This window comes from Mirounga angustirostris, unplaced genomic scaffold (genome assembly GCF_029215605.1).
Source record: "Mirounga angustirostris isolate CCGP_5_RB_7025 unplaced genomic scaffold, mMirAng1.0.hap1 SCAF_9, whole genome shotgun sequence".
In the NCBI taxonomy this organism is placed as follows: domain Eukaryota; kingdom Metazoa; phylum Chordata; class Mammalia; order Carnivora; family Phocidae; genus Mirounga; species Mirounga angustirostris.
The window spans coordinates 105,521,115-105,544,896 of record NW_026991717.1 but is presented as its reverse complement, the minus strand read 5'-3'; the positions used below and the strand labels follow the sequence as shown (position 1 = coordinate 105,544,896).

At 36.5% G+C, this 23,782-nt stretch overlaps 1 protein-coding gene across 8 annotated transcripts in view; it reads right to left on the bottom strand.

Annotated features, from left to right (window-relative positions):
- Positions 1 to 23,782, bottom strand: part of MNAT1 (MNAT1 component of CDK activating kinase) — a 209,753-nt gene that overhangs the window by 99,290 nt on the left and 86,681 nt on the right. For all 8 annotated transcript variants that reach the window (XR_010405207.1, XM_064571144.1, XM_064571143.1 and 5 more), the window contains exon 6: positions 20,987 to 21,112. Coding sequence is in view for 7 of the 8 variants with exons in the window: in XM_064571144.1 (XP_064427214.1) it covers positions 20,987 to 21,112 (126 nt within the window). In the remaining variant the exon portion in view is untranslated. The remainder of the gene's footprint in view (positions 1 to 20,986; positions 21,113 to 23,782) is intronic.

The following is a 23,782-nucleotide window of genomic DNA, read 5'->3' as shown; positions in this document are numbered from 1 at the left end:
ATTGAGTCCCGCATCGGGCTCCTCGTTCAGTGGGGAGGCTACTTCTCCCTCTGCCTGCAACTCACCCTGCTTATGCGCTCACTCTCGCTCTCTCTGAAAAATATTTTTTAAAAATCTTAAAAATTAAATTTACCATTATAGTCCAGTTTCTCTTCACATTAAATTTACCAAAAATCTATATATTAACAAAAGTAAGAGTTCCAGATGATTTCAATAGTGAACTCTAAACATTTCAGAAGAGGGACACCTGGGTGGCTCAGTCAGATAAGCATCTGCCTTCGGCTCAGGTCATGATCCCAGGGTCCTGGGATCGAGCCCCACATCGGACTCTCTGCTCAGCAGGGAGCCTGCTTCTCCCTCTCCCTGCCGCTCCGCCTGCTTGCGCTCTCTGTCAAATAAATAAACTCTTAAAAAAAAAAAGTTTAAACATTTCAGGAAGAAATAATGCCAATTTCATATAAACTCTTCTCAAAATGAGGCCAAATATCCTGACAAAAACCACTGTGGACATTACTGGTAAAAACATTATCAGTATTACCCTGATACCAAAGACAAAGACATCTAAAGGCAAAGAAAATGGTCAGCCAATACCCTCCTGACTACAGACACAAAAATCCTTACTAAAAATAAGAGCAAACTGCATACACACTCTTCATGACCATACAGAATTTATCACAAATATGCAGTTAATTTAACTTTGAAAAGGAATCAATTTAACTCACATTAACAATGCAAAGAAGAAAAATCATCTTTAATAGATGTAGTAAAAAGCATTTTACAAAATTCAGCACCTACTCATAATTTTTAAAATTTCAGTACACTACAAACAGAAGGAATTTTCCTCAGTTCAACTGAAGGCATCCATGAAAATTCTCAGCTAATACAATATATAACATTAAAAGACTAAATATTTTCCCTTGTAGGTGGGGAATAAAGCACTGCAATATGGCAAGAAAACAAAGTTAAAGACAGAAAGGAAGAAGTAAAACAGTCTCTACATGCAGATGACATGACTGCCTAAAAAAAAAAAAACTAAAAGCACATACTAAAAATAATAAATAAAATGTTTAAGTACACAAGATACAAGGCCAGTATAGAAAATACCTATGAGGAGTAAGCAATAGGAAAATGAAATCTGAAATAATTATTTCCTTGAAAACAGTATCCAAAAACATAAAATGCTTAGGAGCAAATTTGACAGTGCAATGTCAACCACTAAAAACCAAAAAACACTGCTGAGAAAAATTAATGAGGCCCTAAATATATAAAGAGATATACCAAGTTCACAGACTGCATGGCTCAATATTATTAAGATCTCAATTCTCCCCAAATTGATCTACAGATCCAACAGAATCCTAATCATAATTTCACCAAGACTTTTTATAATAATTAACAAATTGATTCTCAAATTTTGAATCTACAGAAAAAATAGAATAAAATAAAATTTTGAGTCTATGGAAAGCAATCTTGAAAAAAAACAAAGTTGGGAGATTTAACATTAACACTACCTGACTTCAAGAACTGTAGGGGCACCTGGGTGGCTCAGTTGGTTAGGCGACTGCCTTTGGCTCAGGTCATGATGCTGGAGTCCAGGAATCAAGTCCCGCATCGGGCTCCCTGCTCAGTGGGGAGTCTGCTTCTCCCTCTGACCCTCCCCCCTCTCATGTACTCTCTCTCTCATTCTCGCTCTCTCAAATAAATAAATCTTAAAAAAAAAAAATTGCTATTAAGCTACAGTAACCAAGATGGAGTTATAAGAACTGAATAGAGAGAACAGAAATAGACCCACATTTACATACAGACAATTGATTATAAACAAAAGCACCAAACATATGTAAGCAATCCAATGGAGAAAAGAAAGTCTTTTAAGCAAATAGTGTTAGAATAAATGGATATCCATGTGCAAAAAAATGAACCTCAACGAGTACCTTACACCGTACACAAAAATTAATCCAAGATGGACCAGGGACCTATCTGTAAAAGCAAAAATTCTAAAGCTTTTAAACAAAAGAATATCTTTGTGACTTTAAGGCAGTAAAGGTTCCTTATAGAAGATACAAAAAGAAGTAACCTTAAAAGAAAAAAATATCATAAATTAGACTTCATTAAAAATAAAAACTTCAGGGGCCCCTGGGTGGCTCATTCGTTAAGCGTCTGCCTTCGGCTCAGGTCATGGTCCCAGGGTCCTGGAATTGAGCCCCGCATAGGGCTCCCTGCTCCACGGGAAGCCTGCTTCTCCCTCTCCCACTCCCCCTGCTTGTGTTCCCCCTCTCTCTGTGTGTCTCTCTCTGTCAAATAAATAAATAAAATCTTTAAAAAGAAAAAGAAAAACTTCAGCTCATCAAAAGATAATGATTAAGAAAACGAAAAAGTGAGCTATATACAGACTAGGAGAAATCTGTTAAACAGGTATCTGACAAAAAACTTGTATACCATGTATTTTAAAACCTTTTATAAATCAATAATAAAAGGACACCAATCCAATTACTTAAATGGACAAAAGATATGAAGAGACATCATAAAGGGAGATATAAAAAAGCCAAACAAACAAATGAAAAAATCCTCAAAACCATTAGTTCAAAAGGAAATGCAAATTAAAATTACAACAAGATGCCATTAAACACCCACCAAAATAGCTAAAATTAAAAACGCTCATAGCACTAATTGATGACAAAAAGTGGAACAATCAAAACTCTCATATTATTGGTGGCAGTATAAAACTATGTAACGACTACTGGGAAAAAGATTGAGATTTTCTTCTAAAATAAACAAGTAACTACCCTACAAATAGCAATTTCACTTGTATATTGACCCAAGAGAAAATAAAAGATGGATTCACAAAATCTTGGGTAAGTTTACCCAAGGAAGTTCATAGCAGCTTTGTTAAGAATAAAAAAAAAAAAAAAAACAGCTCAGATATTCATCAGTAAGAGAATTGCTAAACTGCATATTCAAACAAATAAAATACTACAAAGCAATGAAAAGTAACTAATTCCTGATACACAAAACAATATGAATGAATCTCAAAATATTATTCTGTTTTTCTTGCATATGACCATTTTACAATAACCAGGACTGGATGGCCCATTCCCCAACTTAAGCAACTAGAAAAAAAAAAAAAAACCACAAGAATCAATGGTTTTACAAATTGACTATCAGCCAGTACAGGACTATGATGTCCAAAGGAAGGGAAGCAAACGAAGTGAGTCCTATATTGTCTCAACTTACTACATGGAGGCAATTTCCAGGCCAAGATATGTGGAAAGGAACCCAAAAAAAGCTAGGGAGTCAAAAAGACTGAGATCAGACATTATGGCTGTCAAGGTGGCAATAATTTCCAGGGCAGATTACTAGAGAGGAAAATGCTGCACAGAGAGAAAACTCTAAAGCAGGAGTCAGCAAATGTTTTCTGTAAAGGGCACATAAATATTTTAGGTTTTGCATGCCATGCAATCTCTGTCATAGCTACTCAACTCATTAAAACATGAAAGCAAACAAAGACAATATGTAAATGAATGAGTATGGCTATATTCCAATAATACTTGAGTTAGAATAACAGGTGGTAGGTGGGATTGGCCTGGGTGCTATAATTTGTCCACTTCTGCTCTATAAATCTACAAAGCGATGTCCTTAATTTATGCCTAGGTATTGATATGAATGTGACAAAGAGTAAACTTCTCAAGGCCAAGAAAATAACCTGGGACCCAATAGGTAAAACAATTTCCAAAGCTCACACAGTTATCAGAATAGTTCATATTCTCAATAAACAAGGTAAAAAGGTCTCAATACATGGGGCATCAGGTACAGTCCTCTAAATGTATCACCTTGAAAGTGGAGCTAAATTAGCCTAACATTAAAGTCTTCTCCTATATACCCTAATGATGCTTATAAACAATCCTTGCAAGGATCTAACAGATTATAAGTAACTTAACTGGGGCGCCTGGGTGGCTCAGATGGTTAAGCGTCTGCCTTCGGCTCAGGTCATGATCTCAGGGTCCTGGGATCGAGTCCCGCATCGGGCTCCCTGCTCCTTGGGAGCCTGCTTCTCCCTCTGCCTCTCTCTCTCTCTGTCTCTCATGAATAAATAAATAAAATCTTTAAAAAAAAAAAAATAAGTAACTTAACTACAACCTCAAACAAAGTCTGAAAATATTTACTGGAATACCATAAACTACCAGGGTATTCAAAACCAAGGCAAAAACAGATGACCCATACAAGGAGAAAAAAATCAGTCAAAAGAAGACACAGAAATAACAAATGATTAAATTAGCAGACAAGGACATTAAAAGAGCTGTTATAAATATGCTCTACATGCTTAAGAAGGTAGAGAAAAAACATGAACATGATGAGAGAAATGGAGATAAAAAAAAGACTCTCGGGGCACCTGGGTGGCTCAGTTGGTTAAGCAACTGCCTTCGGCTCAGGTCATGATCCTGGAGTCCCGGGATCGAGTCCCACATCAGGCTCCCTGCTCAGCAGAGAGTCTGCTTCTCCCTCTGATCCTCCCCCTCTCATGCTCTCTGTCTCCCATTCTCTCTCTCAGATAAATAAATAAAATCTTTAAAAAAAAAAAAAAAAGACTCTCAGGGGCACCTGAGTGGCCCAGTCAGTTAAGTGTCCAACTCTTGGTTTTGGCTCAGTTCGTGATCTCAGGGTCGTGAAATCAAGTCCCACGTGGGGCTTGCACTCAGTGGGGAGTTGGCTTAGGACTCTCACTCCCTCTCTCCCTACCCCTCCCCCTCCACTCCTCAAGCACACTCTTTCTTTCTCTCTAAAATAAATAAATAAATCTTTTATTTTAAAAAAAAGTTTCAGGGGAGCCTGGGCAGCTCAGTCAGTTAAGTGTCTGCCTTCAGCTCAGGTCATGATCTCAGGGTCCTGGGATCAAGCCCCACGTCAGGCTCCCCGCTCAGCAGGGAGTCGGCTTGTCCCTCTCCCTCTGCCCCTCCCCCTTACTCATGCACACACGCTCTCTCTCTTTCCTCTCTCTCAAATAAATAAAATCTTAAAAAAAAAAAGGTTCAAATGGAATATATAGAAATTTAAAATGCATACTACCCGCAATGAAAAATATAACAAGAAGGATAAACAGCAGATGAGGCACTAAGCAAAGTAAAAATCAGTGACCTTGAAAGCATAGCAACAGTAGTTAACTAAAGCACAAAGAAATAAGACTAGAAAAATAATCAGCAAAGCATTGATGAACTATGTAACAATATCAATTATATGTAATTGAATTCAGGGTGGGAGGAGAATAGAAAAATATGTGAAGAAATAATCACCAAAATTTTTCCAAATTTGATGAAGGTAAATTTAAACCAAACCATATCAATAATTACCTTAAAACAATAAGCAAAGGGAGATTGTCAGATTTAATTAAAAACCAAGATCCAACTGTACACATTAAGAAAGCAACTCACACCGGGGCGCCTGGGTGGCTCAGTCAGTTAAGCGACTGCCTTCGGCTCAGGTCATGATCCTGGAGTCCCTGGATCGAGTCCCTCATCGGGCTCCCTGCTTGGCGGGGAGTCTGCTTCTCCCTCTGACCCTCCTCCCTCTCATGCTCTCTGTCTCTCATTCTCTCTCTCTCAAATAAATAAAATCTTTAAAAAAAAAAAAGAAAGAAAGAAAGCAACTCACACCAATCAAAAAGCTAGAGTGACTATATTAACATCAAAAAAAGTAGTAGTTAGGAGCACCTAGGTGGCTCAGGTCATGATCTCAGGGTCCTGGGATCAAGCCCCACCTCGGGCTCCCTGCTCAGCGGGGAGTCTGCTTTTTCCTCTGCCACTCCCCCTGCTTGTGCTCGCTGTCTCTCCCTCTCTCTCTCAAATAAATAAAATCTTAAAAAAGAAAAAAAAAGAAATAGTAGTTAGAACAAAGAATATTACCAGGAATAAAGAGGAATATTTCATAATAAAGATGTGAAAGTATGAAAAGGATGTAACTATCCTACATGTCTATGCAACTAAAAACAGAGCTTGAAAATATATAATGCAAAATTGATTTTTTTAAATCCACAATCATACTAGAATATTTCAACACTGCTCCCTCAGTTAGAAAAGAAAAAAAATCAATGAGGAAACAAGACTTAAATCAGTTCACTTCACCTAATTCACATTTAAAGAGTACTCTGCCCAAGATCATAACACAAATCATTCCAAATTCACAAAAAACTTCACCAAGATAGACCATACTCTGGGCTACAGAGCAAGTCTCAATATGTCAAAGATGTCTAAAATCATACAAAGCACATTCTCTCACTACAAACAAATTAAACTACAAATCAAGCAAAAAAGTATTTAGAAAATCTGGAAACATTTGGAAATTAAACAACACATTTCTAAATAACCCATGGGTCAAGCATGAAATCGAAACCAAAATTACACAATTATTTTAACTAAATGAAAATGAAAACACAACTATGATGGCTACATGAATGCACCTCTCATCTCCCAAGTGCAGGAGCATAATGGAGTAAGAGTCCCAGCAGCTACACTATGAAATCCAGTTCCACATTTGCACTAAGGCCATCTTCTAGCCAGTGACTGAGTGAGGCAGGAATACGAAGGCAGTTCTGTAGTTAGGACAACTTGTGACAGAAATGTCTGTCACAAGAACTCCCCAGTCGCCTTGCCAAACTTTCCTTAGAAATACACTATAGTGTAACAAAACAAACAAAAAAAGAGAGAGAGAGAGAAAAGGGAAAAATACACTGTAGTCTGAGACATTTCTACCCAACCTTTTTTTTTTAATGTTTCCTTTTTTTAAGATTTTTTTTTTAAAGATTTTATTTATTTATTTGAGAGAGACAGACATAGTGAGAGAGAGCACAAATGGGGAGGAGAGGGAGAAGCAGACTCCCCGCTGAGCAGGGAGCCCGACATGGGGCTCCATCCCAGGACCCCGGGATCACGACCTAAGCCAAAGGCAGATGCTTAACTGACTGAGCCATCCAGGTGCCCCTACCCAACCTTGTTTCTTTCTCCACTTGGGATCAAACCCCCTTCACCATCCAATGATTTTCTCCGTCTCCTACAGCTGCCTCCTCATTTTCTCTCACAGGTATTTTCCCTAACACATTTCTTGCACATTTAAACCCATCTTGGTAACTGCCTCTCAGAGGACTCAAACCGTCAAAATAGCATGTCAAATGTGTGAGATGCAACTAAATAAATGGCTAAAAGAACATTTATAATAACATTGTCAGTAATAAAAAAATCAGAAAGTCCCAAATCAATCATCTAAGCCTATATCTTTAGAAATTAGAAAGGTAGAGCAAGTTATACCCCAATTAAGGAGAATGAAAGAAATAATAAAGAGTAAATATCACTGGTATGGAAAATAAATAACAACGTAAGAAACTGGTTCTTTGACGGGATCAAGAAAATTGATAAACCTCTAGTCAGAATGACTAGAGAAAAGAAGTAAGAAGATATAAATTACCAGTATCAGGAATGAAAGAGGAACAGTACTAGAAATCCTACAGGAATTTCCCAACTTAGAAAGAGTCCAAATAGTAATGTTGCTACAAATATTATTAGACAAATAGTAACAAGAACACTACAATTAGTTCAAGACAATACTGTTCGTGCGCTGATAAAATTACAGAGAAAAAATAAATTTGCTTAACTAAAAAATTAAAGTACCACATTGACAAGCACTGCAGAAATTATTTGGTCATGCACATGTGCAGATGCAGCCTTGTAAGACTGCCAAATATTTGTGGCAGCCAGACTTCTCAGAAAAATATTGTATGTATCATAGTCCTTAGCAAACACCAAAAAATGGATTTATTTCAGCATTTCCAAATATCAATTTTAGTAACCTTTAACTTATTCAACTGATTACTACTAAAAAGCTCTTACTGACATGTGAAAATAATTCTAGGTATTTGAATTTCATAGCATGACCTCAGGAGCCAAAGAAAGGATGAGCATTTTGAAATTACTGTGCAAGTTCATCAGAAGAAAACTCCTGGCTGGGAACCACAGAATGAACTTTGCTAAATTCACTCCTTCCATTCTTTTGCTCAGAATGCTCCTACATATCCATTTTAAATATGAAATGGCTTCTTTCTTCCCTTCCATCTTTCTTAAAGTTTACATTTCTCGAGGCTTAATTCTAGTTCACCATATTCCACAAGGATTTATTGAATTTGGGTCCCTTGGTAGAAAGCCTCACTGTTTTTAGAAACAATACTATTCAGTTCATTTTTACATGTTAGTTTTCACTTCCCACTTAGACAACTTTTGGAAGACAAAGACCATTCAGGTAAAGTAGCAGAAAACACTTGAAATCTGTCAGACTTGCCTGAGCCTAAATCCTAGCTCTCCCACTTAGCAGAATTATGAGTCTGAGAGACTTATTTTATCTGAGTCATCATGTTTCCTCATAAACAGTAATATCACTATCAACCTTGTAGGATATGTGTGAGGATTAAATGAAATAATATTAAGGGACTGCTTTAATCACATCTTCCTTCTTTTCCCCCACTTAATAAAATTATCATATCTTCAACACCAGCAGCTAACACCACCCTGCAAATATAATAGGTATTTGATAAAACCCTATTGTGAGGGGGTGCCTAGGTGGCTCAGTCATTAAGCGTCTGTCTTCGGCTCAGGTCATGATCCCAGGGTCTTGGGATCGAGTCCCACATCGGGCTCCCTGCTCAGTGGGAAGCCTGTTTCTCCCTCTCCCACTCCCCCTGCTTGTGTTCCTACTCTCGCTATCTCTGTCTCTGTCAAATAAATAAATAAAATCTTAAAAAAAAAAAAAAACCCTATTGTGATGGGCTGATTGGTACCTAATAAAAATATCTGTAAGACTGAAAAATCTGTCTCATTACATTAAGCAATACAAAATGAAGTGTATAAAACACTGTAGAAAATGCTTGTTGAATATATTAATTCAATCAGGAAACCATTATTTCTGCATTCCAGACTGAGTATTTCCACATTTTCACATATCTAGAAAGTCCTCCAGACTGTGACTAAAGGATCAAGGCTTCCCACTATTCCTATCTTACTGATTTTAACTTGTTCCTATTACAATTAAAATAACTGATATAATTCACAACTCCCTGATTCATTATTTCTGCTTATGCTCATGTCCAGACCATCAGACAAGTTTCCTGGAATAAATTCAACCACTGCAATAACTCCTATAGCCAATAGTTTGATCAGTAACTGCTTTTTTCCCTTCACCATAGTAAGGTATGGGAAAGAATATAAAGCTCACAGTATATAATTAGTTATTTCTAAGTTTCCTCAACTATGGACACTAAATATTTCAGTTTCTTACATGTCCATAGTATAACTGAAATGTTATCTAGAAATATGGAATATAAAAAAAAGGTTTCTTTTTTTTTTAAGAGTTTATTTATTTAGGGGCACCTGGGTGGCTCAGTTGGTTAAGCGACTGCCTTCGGCTCAGGTCATGATCCTGGAGTCCCTGGATCGAGTCCCGCATCGGGCTCCCTGCTCGGCAGGGAGTCTGCTTCGTCCTCTGACCCTATCCCCTCTCATGTGTTCTCTCTCTCTCATTCTCTCTCTCTCAAATAAATAAAATCTTTAAAAAAAAAAAAAAGAGTTTATTTATTTATTTGACAGAGAGAGAGAGAGAGAGCACAAACAGGCAGAGCAGCATAGGCAGAGGGAGAAGCAGGCTCCCCACCAAGCAAGGAGCCCGACTTGGGACCTGAACCCAGGACCCTGGGATCATGACCCGAGCCAAAGGCAGACATTTAACCAACTGAGCCACCCAGGCGTCCCTTAAAAAAAGGTTTCTAAAGGCATTTGGGGGCCTATAAGGAATATCTAGTCAAAAAGGTATGGTATAAATTTAGAAAGTCACAAACTCTACCTGCAATCAAAATTCACTGGTCTATTATAGTTTTTACCTATATCTATACCCATTTATACTTACAATGGGCCAGGCACTTTGAGTTTTATGTAATTATTTCAAAAAATACTCAACAACCCTATATTAATTCAAAGGGATACATGTACCCCAATGTTTACAGCAGCATTATTTATAATAGCCAAATTATGGAAACAGCCCAAGTGTCCATCAACTGATAAATGGATAAAAAAGATGTGGGATATATATACACACACACACATATACATATATATAATAGACTATTACTCAGCCATAAAAAAAGATTCTTACCATTTGCAATGACATGGAGGGAACTAAAGATTTTATGCTAAGCCAAATAAGTGAGTGAGAGAAAGACAAATACTATATGACTCCACTCATATGTGGAATTTAAGAAACAAAACAAATAAACAAAGGGAGGAAAAAAGAGAGAGGAAAATCAAGAAATAGACTCTTAACTATGGAGAACAAACTGATAGTTACCAGAGGGGAGGTAGATGGGGGTGGGTAAAATAGGTGATGGGGATTAAGGACACTTAAGTACACTAGCTGAGATGAGCCCCGGGTGTTGTAGGGAAGTGTTGAATCACTATATTGTATAAATGAAACTATTATTGCACTGTATGTTAACTGGAATTTAATTTAAAACTTTTTAAAATTTTTTTAATTAAAAAAAAAAGAACTTAGTAACTTAAGGCTTTATCAGGTTAAGTGATTTGTCCAAGGTCATACAGCTAGTCCGTATGTAGCAGAGGAGCCACAATTTGAACCCCTTACAATAATATTATATGACAACCCATTTTAAATAACTCTAAAAATAATAAAATTCAAATTTACAATTTTAATCATGAGCAACTATTCATTTTATAAAAGGTTTACGTATTAAAGTACTCAAGATTATCCTAATTTATAAGAACCTCCATTTCCTTCCAAATATGACTGAACTAACAAAACTTCTATATACTTACATATAAACTCTTCAAAGATATCTATGGTGAAAATTAGAATAAACTACAATTTTATCGAAATAACAAAATAGCTAGAGACATTTATTTATTTATTTTAGCTAGAGACATTTGTTAAGAGAAAGTAATAAATAGCTCAATCATTTATGTATTAATGGATTTCATAATGCATAACAACTGATAAGGCTATTTTTAATGTTAATTTTACTAATTGAAAACACATTTAAAGATAGAAACACACAAACAGAATTCATTTTTTTTTTTTTTTTAAGATTTTATTTATCTATTTGAAGAGAGAGACACAGCAAGAGAGGGAACACAAGCAGGGGGAGTGGCAGAGGGAGAAGCAGGCCTCCCGCCGACGGGAGCCCGATGTGGGGCTCGATCCCAGGACCCTGGGATCATGACCTGAGCCGAAGGCAGACGCTTAACGACTGAGCCACCCAGGCGCCCCCACAAACAGAATTCAAATACTACTTGCATCTTCATAAGACTTGATAAAGGACACATGACTTCTTTGGTTGCTACACTCTGATTTGCTACGTAAATGCAAACTGTCTATTAAAAACAGAATTAGGGGCGCCTGGGTGGCTCAGTCTGGTAAGCATCTGCCTTCGGCTCAGGTCATGATCCCAGGGTCCTGGGAGCAGGCCCACATCGGGCTCCCTGCTCAGCTGGGAGTCTGCTTCTCCCTCTCCCTCTGCCCCTCTGCCTGCTCATGTTCTCTCTCTCTCTGAAATAAATAAAATTCTTAAAAAACAAAACAAAACAAAAAACAGAATTAATGGAGCACCTGGGTGGCTCAGTGGGTTAGGCGTCTGACTCTTAATCTTGGCTCAGGTCATGATCTCAAGGTCATGCAATGGAGCCCTGCATTGGGCTCTGTGCTCAGCAGGGAGTCTGCTTGAGGATTTCGCTCCCTCTCCCTCTGTCCCTCCCTCTACTCGTGCTCTCTCTCTCTCTCTGACTGGTTCTGTCTCTAAAATAAATAAATCTTAAAAAAAAAAAAAACAGGATTAATAATATTTGGTCAAGTTTTATTCTCAATTTTTAGACAAAATGGTCTTAAAGCACTTAAACTGGCTCAAATTTATGGTTTTATAGGACAAAACTGACTATTCAATATAATTTTTATTTTATTTCAGATACAACTGGACATTAATTTTCTGTAACATTTTAACAAAGAGTTTAATCTTCAAATGAGATCAGAAGAATAAACAATGATTGATATAAATAGCTAAATACTATTTGTTGCAGTCACAAAAGCCAATGTATATCACAAATGAGCTCTGTTCTGGCTTACCCATAGATAATATAAAATTTTTTAAACATTAGGGTTAAAATACTCAAACAGCTTTCCCCTTTGGCAATGAATGGCACATTCCCCTAAACTACTCCCCAGTAATCACCCACAAAGGACCAAAAGCTATACTTAAAAATAATTCTTAGGGAACCTTTGTTGACTGTTTCCAGTTTGCATACAAAAGCACAGTGAAGTTTAGAACACCATCTTATCTGAAAAAGCACCAGATTCCCAGCCTTAGATTCTGGCTCCTAATTTTATGACCTGACCAATGTGGCTTTTCTCCCTCCCAAAAGACTAAGACCTATGGGGCGCTTGGGTGGCTCAGCCGGTTAAGTGTCCAACTCTTGATTTCAGCTCAGGGCATGATCTCAGGGTTGTGAAATAGAGCCCTGTGACCGGCTCCATGCTGGACGTGGAGCCTGCTTAAGATTCTCTCTCTCCCTCTAACCCTGCCCCCCAATAAAGACAAGACTAAGACTTAGTTACTTAAATCTGTAGATTTTCTGTATGGAAAATTTAATAATTTAACTACACAAATTATCAACAAATGGGGGTAAAAACCTGGTTTACTGAAGTCTATTCATAGGCTCACCTGAGAATGATGTAATCAGGAATGGTAGCCATATCTATTCTTTTGGGAAAAAGATTAGAATTACTTATGATATGAAGAAGAAACAGAAGACCCTAAAATTATATTGCTGGGATTTGAAACAATGAAATTAAAATAACAAATGCCTGACTGAGAAACAACACTGGAACTCTTATTTTAAAAGTTCAGGGGCACCTGGCTGGCTCAGTTGGTAAAGCATGCAACTCGGTCTCAGGGTTGTTAAGTTTGAGCCCCACATTGGGTATAGACATTAGTTAAAAAAATAAAACCTTAGGGAAAAAAAAAGGCTCAAAACTATCACTACAGTAAAGACAATATATATATATAATGAAGTTTCTTCTGGGGCACCTGGTTGGGTGGCTTAGACGGTTAAGCGTCTGCCTTCAGCTCAGGTCATGATCCCCAGGTCCTGGAATCAAGCCCCGCGTTGGGCTCCCAGCTCAGCAGGGAGTCTGCTTCTCCCTCTTCCTCTGCCTTCCCTTGCTGTGCTCTCTCTCTCTCTCAAATGAATAAATAAAATCTTTAAAAAAAAAAAATGAAGTTTCTCCTATTCATGCATAAGACAGTGATTAAATGGAAATCTCTAAGGAAGTCAAGTCACAAATTATACAAATAATTTTTCTAAGATCCCACCCCTAACATGTCCCCACCCACTGAGAGTTTAATTCCTAGGAAATATAATTCAAAGAATTCATCAGGCACAATATATGTGAACATCCCTAACCAAAATCTGTTCACTGATGACTGTCTCAACTCTACATATCTCAATACATAATAATTAAATCCTCATTTCTTACTCATTATATCATGCCAATTTTTAACCCTTTATCTTTCTCTAGGTTTAGTAAATAAATTTTGTCTTCTCAGTCACATCTCAAAGGATCTATTTCTAAAACCCTTTATCACATTTGTATGTCTTCCTTGAACCTTCTCCAAGTTCAGTATATCTGACTTAATTTGTTGTGTTGGACTTTCTTTAAGTAGAGCAGATCAGGAAAAGAAAAGGTCATTGTGCTGGCTCCTGTCTCTTACATTACCCAGTCCATACAATCAGCCCACTATTAGAAGCAGTAACTCAAATCCTAGCTCTCTTCAAATCAGAAAGATACCTGAAGGAGAATTTATAAATTCTGTTTTTTAATATTCTCATTAATTAAATAATGAGGTATAATAGAAAGATAATGAGTCTCGGTGTCACCTTTTATATGTGATCTAACTTCTCTGAGACTCAGTTTTCACATCTGCAAAAATAAGAATACCATTTCATGGAGTTATAAAAACAAAAGACAAGAACTTTTATTAAAAAGAATTGTCAAAGGTCACAAAGTCCTAAGCAATGTTGGCATCCTTACCAACATTTGCTCAATAAAATCAACCCCTGGGATATAGATGCTCAATAAATGTTACTTTTTATTCTGCATTTTAGGATTGATTTTTCCAAAGAGTATAAAAACATTCAACTACATAAACATTGGATTTTCACCTACATTACGTTCAGCCTCCCCATTCAGTGGTATTAATAAATTCACATAAAAACTGTCATTTAAAAATTTCACCTTGCCGTTGAACCAAAAGCTGAATTGTTACAGGACACAATAATAATAGGTATTCTATCATACACTTAAGTTACATGAATCTCAACAAGCATTAAAGTAATTAGATCACCTACCTTACATCATATCAAAAAAAAAAAATCAGGGCGCCTGGGTGGCTCAGTTGGTTGGGCGACTGCCTTCGGCTCAGGTCATGATCCTGGAGTCCCGGGATCGAGTCCCGCATCGGGCTCCCTGCTCGGCGGGGAGTCTGCTTCTCCCTCTGACCCTCCTCCCTCTCATGCTCTCTGTCTCTCATTCTCTCTCTCTCAAATAAATAAATAAAATCTTTAAAAAAAAAAAATCAATTCCAGGTGGATAATAAAAAAGTAAAACAATAAAGGTATCAAAAGATACCCTCAAGAAAGTGAAAAGAAACAAGCCAGGAGTGAATTGCTTGTGGGTTTTTTGCGGGGGGAAGGGGTAGGTAAAAGAAAACACTTTTATTTCTCAGAGCAAGTTGGAACAGAAGTATGAAGGTGTGCAACAGATCACAAATGCCACTACTGAAATCACACAGCCAAAAATCCCTATATCCCTTGAGAGACAGCACATGATTTTTTTTAAGATTTTATTTTGAGGTAATCTCTACACCAAACATGGGGCTTGAACTCACAACCCCAAGATCAAGAGTCATATGCTCCACTGACTGAGCCAACCAGGTGACCCAGCAAATAATTTAAATTCCTACAACACATATGATTAATAAAAGACTTAGATACAGAACATATAAAAAACGCCTACACATTAGCAAGTCTTGAGCAGGCATTTCAGAAAATAGGATAGCCAATGCTCAATGTCATTAGTGATCAGCAAAATAAAATGCAGATTAGAATCACAAAACACTACTAAATGCCCACCAGAATGGTAAAACTGGAAAAGACAGAAAATCACAAGTGTTGACAAAAACATGGAATAACAAGAACACTGCTGGTAGAAGTACAATTGGCAAAAACCACTTTGGGAAATGATTTGGCAATACTGCCTAAAAATCGCTATGACCTGATAAATCTATTCTTAGGTAAACAGCCACCAAAACAATATGTGTACATGTGCACCAAGAAATATATATTAACACGTTAGCATAATTCATAATACCCAAAACTCAAAGGGATCCAATCATCCAGCAACAGTAGAATGGATAAATAGTAGTATGTTCCTCCAATGGAACATTATCCAACAATGAAAAAGAAAAAAAAAAGCGCTATATGCAAAAAACATGGATGAATCTCACAAATATAATATGAACAGGCCCAACATTAATCAGGTTAAGACATATATGCTTAGATGTTAAAGTTATTTATAAGAGCAAGAAAGGGACTGCCATAAAAGAAGAATGACAACTTTGGGATGCGTGGGTGACTCAGTCAGTTAGGCGTCTGCCTTCGGCTCAGGTCATGGTCCTGGGGTCCTGGGATCAAGTCTGGCATCAGTGAGGAGTCTGCTCAGTGAGGAGTCTACTTCTCCCTTTCTCTGTCCTTCCCCCCATTTGTGCTCTCTCTCTCAAAATAAATAAATAAATAAATAAATAAATAAATAAATAAATAAATAAATAAATAAATAAATAAATAAAATTTAAAAAAGAAGAAGAAGAAAAGTGACTACTTTGAGGAAAAAGAATGGGGAACTTACCAAGTCTAAGGGGTCATAAGGCAGGCTTCTAGAGCATTGACAATACTTATTTTTCTTTTACCTCTGTGATGATTACACAGATGTTCACTCTGTGATAATTGGTTCTGTGTACTTTTGTGTATATACACTACATTTCACAAAACAAAAAGTTGTGAGAGAGGGAAGAATAAAGAAAATAAATAATAAGGTCACAACCTTTTCTAAAAAGATACCTAAGTATTAAAGTAAATGCTAAGAGCAAATGAAAAACTGATAGCAAATAAGCACATGAAAAAATGCTCAACGTCACTAGTCATCAGGGACATGCAAATTAGAACCATAATGAAATAACATTACACACCTATTTTGAATGCCTAAAATATTTTTAAAACTCAAAATACCGAGCACTGGCAAAGATACAGAGCAATTGGAACACTAATAAAAGGTTGGTGGGAATGCAAACTGGTACAGCCACTTTGAAAAACAATTTAGCAGTTTATTACAAAACTAAACATAGCCTTACCATATAATTCACCAATTTCATTCTTAGTATTTAGCCAACAGAAATGAAAACTCACGGACACACAAAACTGTATACAAATGTTCATAGCAGCTTCACTCATAATCATTAAAAAACAAAACACAAATCCAAATGTCCTTCAACTGTTGAATGGATAAAAAAACTGGTATATCCATAAAACGGTAATATTACTCAATAAAAAGGAACAACAACAACATGCATGATCTCAAATACATCTTGCTAAGTTAACAAACCTTGACTTAGAAGGCCTGTATGCATGATTCCTTTTATATGACATTCTACAAAACCCAAAACAATAGAGACACAGAACAAACCACTAGTTGCTTAGGGGGGTTGGAGGTACAGGCTATGAAATGGTAGAACAAAGGAATTTTGAGGAGGGATGGAACTGCTCTATATTATGACTAGGTGACAACTATGCATTTGTCAAGACCCTGTATACCACAAAGAATGACCTTTACTATATATGAATTAAAAAATAAATTTTAAAAAACTTTAAAACACTATGGTCACAGCACTACCATAGATTTATAGAAGTATCAAAATGACAAATTTATCATAAAATTCCCTCAAATTCAAGAACCTTGGAAATATTTTATTACCTAATTACACAATGTAAAAAAATCATTATGTAATTCACTTAGATATTTAACTATAATAATAACAATAAACATTACTGATGGGGCACCTGGGTGGTGAAGTTGGTTAAGCAGCTGACTCTTGGTTTTGGCTCAAGTCATGATCTCAGAGTCATGAGATCAAGCTCGGCATCAGACTCTGCCCTGGGCATAGAGCCTGCTTAAGATTCTTTATCTCCCTCTGCCCCTCCCCCTCCCTCTCTTAAAAAATTACTGATAACATTAAAGATGCACGTGGTTAACATTTTATATATATATATATATTTTTTTAAAGATTTTATTTATTTATTTGACAGAGAGACAGTGAGAGCAGGAACACAAGCAGGGGGAGTGGGAGAAGGAGAAGCAGGCTTCCTGCCGAGCAGGGAACCCGATGTGGGACTCGATCCCAGGACCCTGGGATCATGACCTGAGCTGAAGGCAGACGCTTAACGACTGAGCCATCCAGGCGCCCTATATATATATTTTTAATCCTCCAAACAATCATATAAAGTGAAAATTATCTCAACTTTACCAATGAGGAAACAAACCCAGCAAGAATAAAGAAGTATCTTACGCATGCATAGACATCTGGTGAGTGGTGAAGCTGAAGTTTAATCCCCTTGTACCTGAGTCTTTCCATGCCTATTTTCTTTTCTCTATACTGTCTCTTAATTCAAAAGCTTTTGTAATTCCTTAATAATTTTTTTCTTTACATTATATGAAAATGTGTTAATACTTCCTAAATTTGTAAATTTAAAATTGATCGGGAATATTTTATATTATTCAGGTACCCACATATTCATAATTATATAAAACAAAAAAATATGCAGCCTCTGCCCTCAAGATGTTATAATCTAATAGGCGGCACACGTATGACTAACAAGGTAGGCAATTTTAAAAATCAAAAAACAGTAGCTGGGCGCGTGGGTGGCTCAGTCGGTTAAGCGTCTGCTTTCGGCTCAGGTCACGATCCCAGGGTCCTGGGATTGAGTCTGCTTCTCCCTCTGCCCCTCCCCCCTGCTCGTGTGCCTGCGTGCGCTTTCTCTCTCTCTCTCTCCCTCTCTCTCTCCTGCAAAAATAAATAAATAAAATCTTTAAAAAAAAAAAACAGTAGCTGAATGGGCAGTTGGGGAGAAAAACATTGGTAGTGTGAGTACCTCATAATAATAAGACAGTTCTGCTTCCTCCTGTATCTTACATCATCACTGTCATTCACTTTACTTATATAAGTGAGTGTGTGTGTATACACATACACATAAGCAAACGTATTCAAATACAGTATTCTTATTAAACTGTTATCTGTTAGATTAAGAATAAAAAAGTAAGTTTTTATTTTACCTTCATTCTTTTCTTCTCTGATGCTCTTCCTTTATTTAGATTTGAGTTTCTGCCTTTATCATTTCCTTAGCTCTAAAAGAACTTCTTTTAACATTTCTTGCAAAGAAGGTCTACTGGCAAAAAACTCGTTTGTCTGATAGTCTTTATTTCTCCTTCACTTTTTAATTTTAGAAAGAGAGAGAGACAACGTGCATGCACAAGGTGAGGGAGGGGCAGGAGACAGAGAATCCTTGAGCAGAGGAGACTCCCCCATGAGCTTGGAGCCCAACGTGGGGCTCAATCCCAGGACCCTGAGATCATGACCCAAGCCAAATCAACATTAGGCCACTTTACCAACTGAGCCACCCAGGCGTCCCAATTTCTCCTTCACTTTTTTTTTTTTTAAAGATTTTATTTATTTATTTGACAGAGAAAGACACAGCGAGAGAGGGAACACAAACAGGGAATGGGACAGGGAGAAGCAGACTCCCTGCCGAGCAGGGAGCCCGATGCGGGACTTGATCCAGGGACTCCAGGATCATGACCTGAGCCGAAAGCAGTCGCTTAACCAACTGAGCCACCCAGGCGCCCTCTCCTTCACTTTTAAAAGATAATTCTGCATGGTACATTATTCTAGGTTGGTGATTTTTTTCTCTCATCACCTTAAATATTTCACTCCACTCTCTTCTTGTGATTTCTGAGGAGAAGCCAGATATAATTCGTATCTTTGCTCTTCTATAGGCAAGGTATTTTTCCCCCTCTGGCTGCTTCAGGAATTTTTATCTTCAATTTTCTGATATTTGAAAATGATGTACCTAGGTGTAGTTCTTTTGGCACTTATCCTACTTAATGTTCTCTGAGCTTTCTGGATCTTTGGTTTGGTATCCGACGTTAATTTGGGGGAAATTCTCACTTGTTACTGTTTCAAATATTCTGTGACTTTCTCTCATTCTCCTTCTGGCATTCCCGTTACACATGTGTTATACCTTTTATAGTCACCCCACAGTCCTTGGATATTCTGTTCTGGTTTTTTTTATCCCCTCCGGGCTTTTTCTCTTTGGTTTTCAGTTTTCAAGGAGTGTACTGATGTATCCTCAAAGATTTTTTTGTCAGGGTGTCTAGTCTACTAATAAGCCCATCAAAGCTATTCCTCATTTCTGTTAGTGTTCTTTTCTCTAGCATCTCTTTTTGGTTCTTTCTCAGAATTTCCATCCTTCTCCTTACCATTGCCCACTTTTCTGACATGTCATCTACATTATCCATTAGCACCCTTAGCATATTAATCACAATTGTTTTATATTCCCAGTCTAATCATTCCAACACCCCTGCCATATCTAAGCCTGGTTCTGATGCTTGGTCTGTCTCTTCCAACTTTGTTTTCTGCCTTTTAATATGTTTTATTATTTTTTTCTTGACAACCAAGGCATAATGGACTGGGGAAAAGGCACTGCTATAAATAGGCCTTTAGCAATGTGGTGGTGAGGTGTGGGGGATGGCAGAGCATTTTATAGTTCTATGATCAGGTCCCAGTCCTTTAGAGCGCCTGTGCTTCTAGACTGTGAACTTCACAAGAGCTTCTCAATCCATCCCACTGCCCCTTAGGCAGGGCAGAATGGTTAGAGTACGCTGAAGCTATTTGTTTCCCTTCTCCCATACAGAAGGCTTGAACAGCTGGAATTGGGTATTTCCCTTCCCCTACATCAGATAGGTTCTCATAAACTCCAGTAGGTTAGACTCTGACGAAATAGTTTATCCTGATGGTAGGCCTTATTAAGAAGAACGAAATGCTCTTGTATATTTCAAAATTGTTCCTTTTCCTTTTTCTCTGCTAAAAGCAAGAGGGGATTTTTCTCTAATATTCACTGAGAGAACGTGATAGAGATGCAAGAGGTAAAACTCACAAAAGTGCAAGGGCCCTCAATAACTGGTTCCCCCCGAGAGTTCTGAACTCTCAGAGTTGTCCACACTGAGCCTCCAGCAATTTGTCAATTACAATCAGACTTACCTATACGAGCACTAGTTCCTGGCGAGGTTGCTACTCTAGTTAAGTTGTGATTCCCTGTATTCTCTACCGATCTCTCCAATTTTGAGGGCAGTGGTTTGCCTTATGACCTCTTTTCATTCATGGATCTAAGAAAAGTTGTTGGATTTTTCAGTATGCTCAGCTTTTTACTTGTTGTTAGAATGGGATGACAATATCCAAGCTTCTTACATGCCATACAAGAAATCAGAAGTCTGCATTTTCTTTAAGAATGTTTTTCTACACTACAAGCTTCAAAATTTATGTAAAATAAGAAAAAAAACCATACAAACCCAATTTCACGTACAACAAAATTGTGTTATATACTTTGAAAATTATTTATTACTTTTCACTTTCCCCTTTCACTGCGTGTATTCATGTTTCTATAGGTCTAGCCTAGATCAGATACTGTTCTAAAAGCATCTGAACCTTCCAATTTAACTGCAGAAATCAGTATAAAGTTATAAAGTGCAATCCTTGAAATACATTCTTCAAACAAGCCATTAAAATACAGCTTACCATTTTGATGCCTGTGGAGAATGTCACTGGTTTTATAGGTTTAGGTTTCTCAAGTTGCATTTCCAACTGGGTAGATCGATCTTTATGCTGAGCCAAAAGGAGAGCAACAGGGAGATCAGAACTCTCCTGTAAGAAAAGTAAAAGTGCAATATGAAAGTTAAAAAGGAAAAACTAATGAGCAACAAGTCTTTTATTTTAAATTATGCCTTTTCATATGCATTTGATGTCAACCTAAATATTCACTTTATGGAGAACACTTCGCAAAAAAATTTAACATTCCATAATAAGAAAAGGCTGTTTGAGATTCATAAATCAAAATAACCTGCAAAAAAAGTACTTTTATAAAATCCACATTAAAGACAATATAATAGAGTCTTATTTCATCTAGCAAAGCCAACCATATTTATTAAACTAAAAAAATTTAAAAGCTGATCACAAAAAGAGTAATACAAAGTACTATAACTTAGATCAGATGTTTATCTAAGACACATTCTTCTACCAGTGAATTCAGACCAGTCTGCAATTGTTTCCCATTAGATTTCACCTGAGGCCGTTTGGAAATGATCCTTGTTCTGTTTTGCACAATGGAACAATTGTTAAGTACAACCAAAAATATATTTATTCTCCTTTATGGACTTATTTTTAGAAATTAAGTCTAGATTTTCTTAATTAACACAATGATAGTAAATATTTCTAGTATCTTATACTGATACTAAACCAGGGCTACTATTTACACAAATCTGCACACATACATATTAATAACAAGCAAATTACTAATTCTTATACATAGGCTTATTTATCCTGTTTAACATGAAGTTCTCTTATATGTTTAAAGTGCTGTGGAACTAAGGTCTAAACTAAATGTATCCAGACCTCTTCCTTTCTGAGTTTTCAGTTAAATAAGAACACAGAAACACATGCAGAAGGAAGCCAAGAAGGAAGGAGATCATATATACAAACACAGTACTTTATATGTGCAAACAAAAATGAAGGTTACAAACAAATTTCTATCTCCTATACCAAGGCTACCTACAAAAACACACATACTCTTCAAATGGCCTACAGATTTTTAAAATAACTACCTAGAATTTAATCCTTAAAAAAACTATATTGTTAAACATTTCATAGTATGAAAGTAAAAGTACAGCAGAATCTAATTTTCTTTCCAAATCAACAACTTAAGAATATTTTTAAGGCACAAATGTAGTTAATTAACATACTTAAAGGAATTGTTTTAAGGCTACAGTACAGAAGTAATTCAAATAACAACCAATTTATTTCAACAGAATTGCCCTAGAATAAATTTGTACCTAAAGACTTGGTAACAGAAGTGCTTTGCAACAGCAATTTACAAAGATTAAATTTTTTTTAATGAAAGAACACAAGTTTTATTTATAAAATAGAGCCTTGGGACCTTTAGCAATAATAAAGGAGAATGAATGAAATATACTATGAGAATATACTTCAATACCTTTCATATTCTATAATAAAGCATTAGTTCTGCATTAGTAACAGTATTACTGTGAATTTCTGCAGCTATTCTAGATTTCCATTAAGAATTTTATAAAAAAGGGGTGCCTGGGTGGCTCAGTTGTTCAGGTGTCCAACTCCTGATTTCAGCCCTGGTCAAAATCTTGGGATCATGAGACTGAGCCCCACATCAGGCTCCATGCTCAGTGAGGAGTCTGCTTGTCCCTTTACCTCTGCTCCTCCCCCCCCACCCCTACTCCCCACCCCTGCTCATTCACTTTCTCAAATATTTTTTTAAAAAAGAACTTTAAATAAAATGTAAAAAAAATTTATAATAAAATGTAAAATTAAGAGAGATTTTAAATGGGCTGTGGCCCAAAATAACTTTTGAAACCCATTACTATCTTTTCATATGTAAAAACTAACAGAAGAAAAATAAATTTCTTTGGCATTCCTTCTCAACTTATACTCTAAGTGAATTCAAATGCTCTTCCATACCTGGTATTTACTCTAATAAGTGAACGTCCTTGTGTAAAAGCAAGACAATGTGTTCACTTCAAAAAGTTGCTAATCAATACTTCGGCCCATTTTAATCCTGGTTTTGCTTTCACATAAAAGGACCTGAATATTAAAATGTCTTGGTAATACAGCTGAAATTTAATAAAAAATAAACGTTCTAGGAGTCTAAAACTAATTCTGACATTAAGGCATACAATTTACTTCAATCTGCTTTATTCCATTTTAGCATTCAAAACTCTGAAGGCTGAAAATCTTTGTGAATGTTAAATTAGAATGAAGCAGGAGCTCTAACAACAACAAAAATCTACAGAGTAAAATAAACTATGGGAACATACATGCTCTCAGGAATACATAAAATGCAGATTCAGCCTTGCAAGTTATTTAATTTTTCTTAGCTTTCCAGTCTATCTTGAAAGGTTCTCTAAACTACATTAATTGCCTGAAGGTATACTGTTTAATATTTAAAGAAATTTTAATAAGACTGCCTGTAATACTCATTAAAAGCTTTATAATGACCATTTTTTAAAGATTATTTTAACTGACTTTAAGCAAGCCATCTGGCAAACAATATTTCTAATAAAAATCAGCTACTACATTTGACAACAATATTAGCCCTTAACAAAATTTAAGACATAACTGAAGAGAATTTTCAAATAGGAATATAAAAAGATTTAATAAGTCAGGACCTGTTTAAAAATCTTTTCCCAAACTGTTAAAAAAAATTGAATTTACAGTTAGGATTAAATAAATGGACTTTTTAGGCAACATTATGGTAAATGCTAAGCCATAAACATTAAGACCATAACA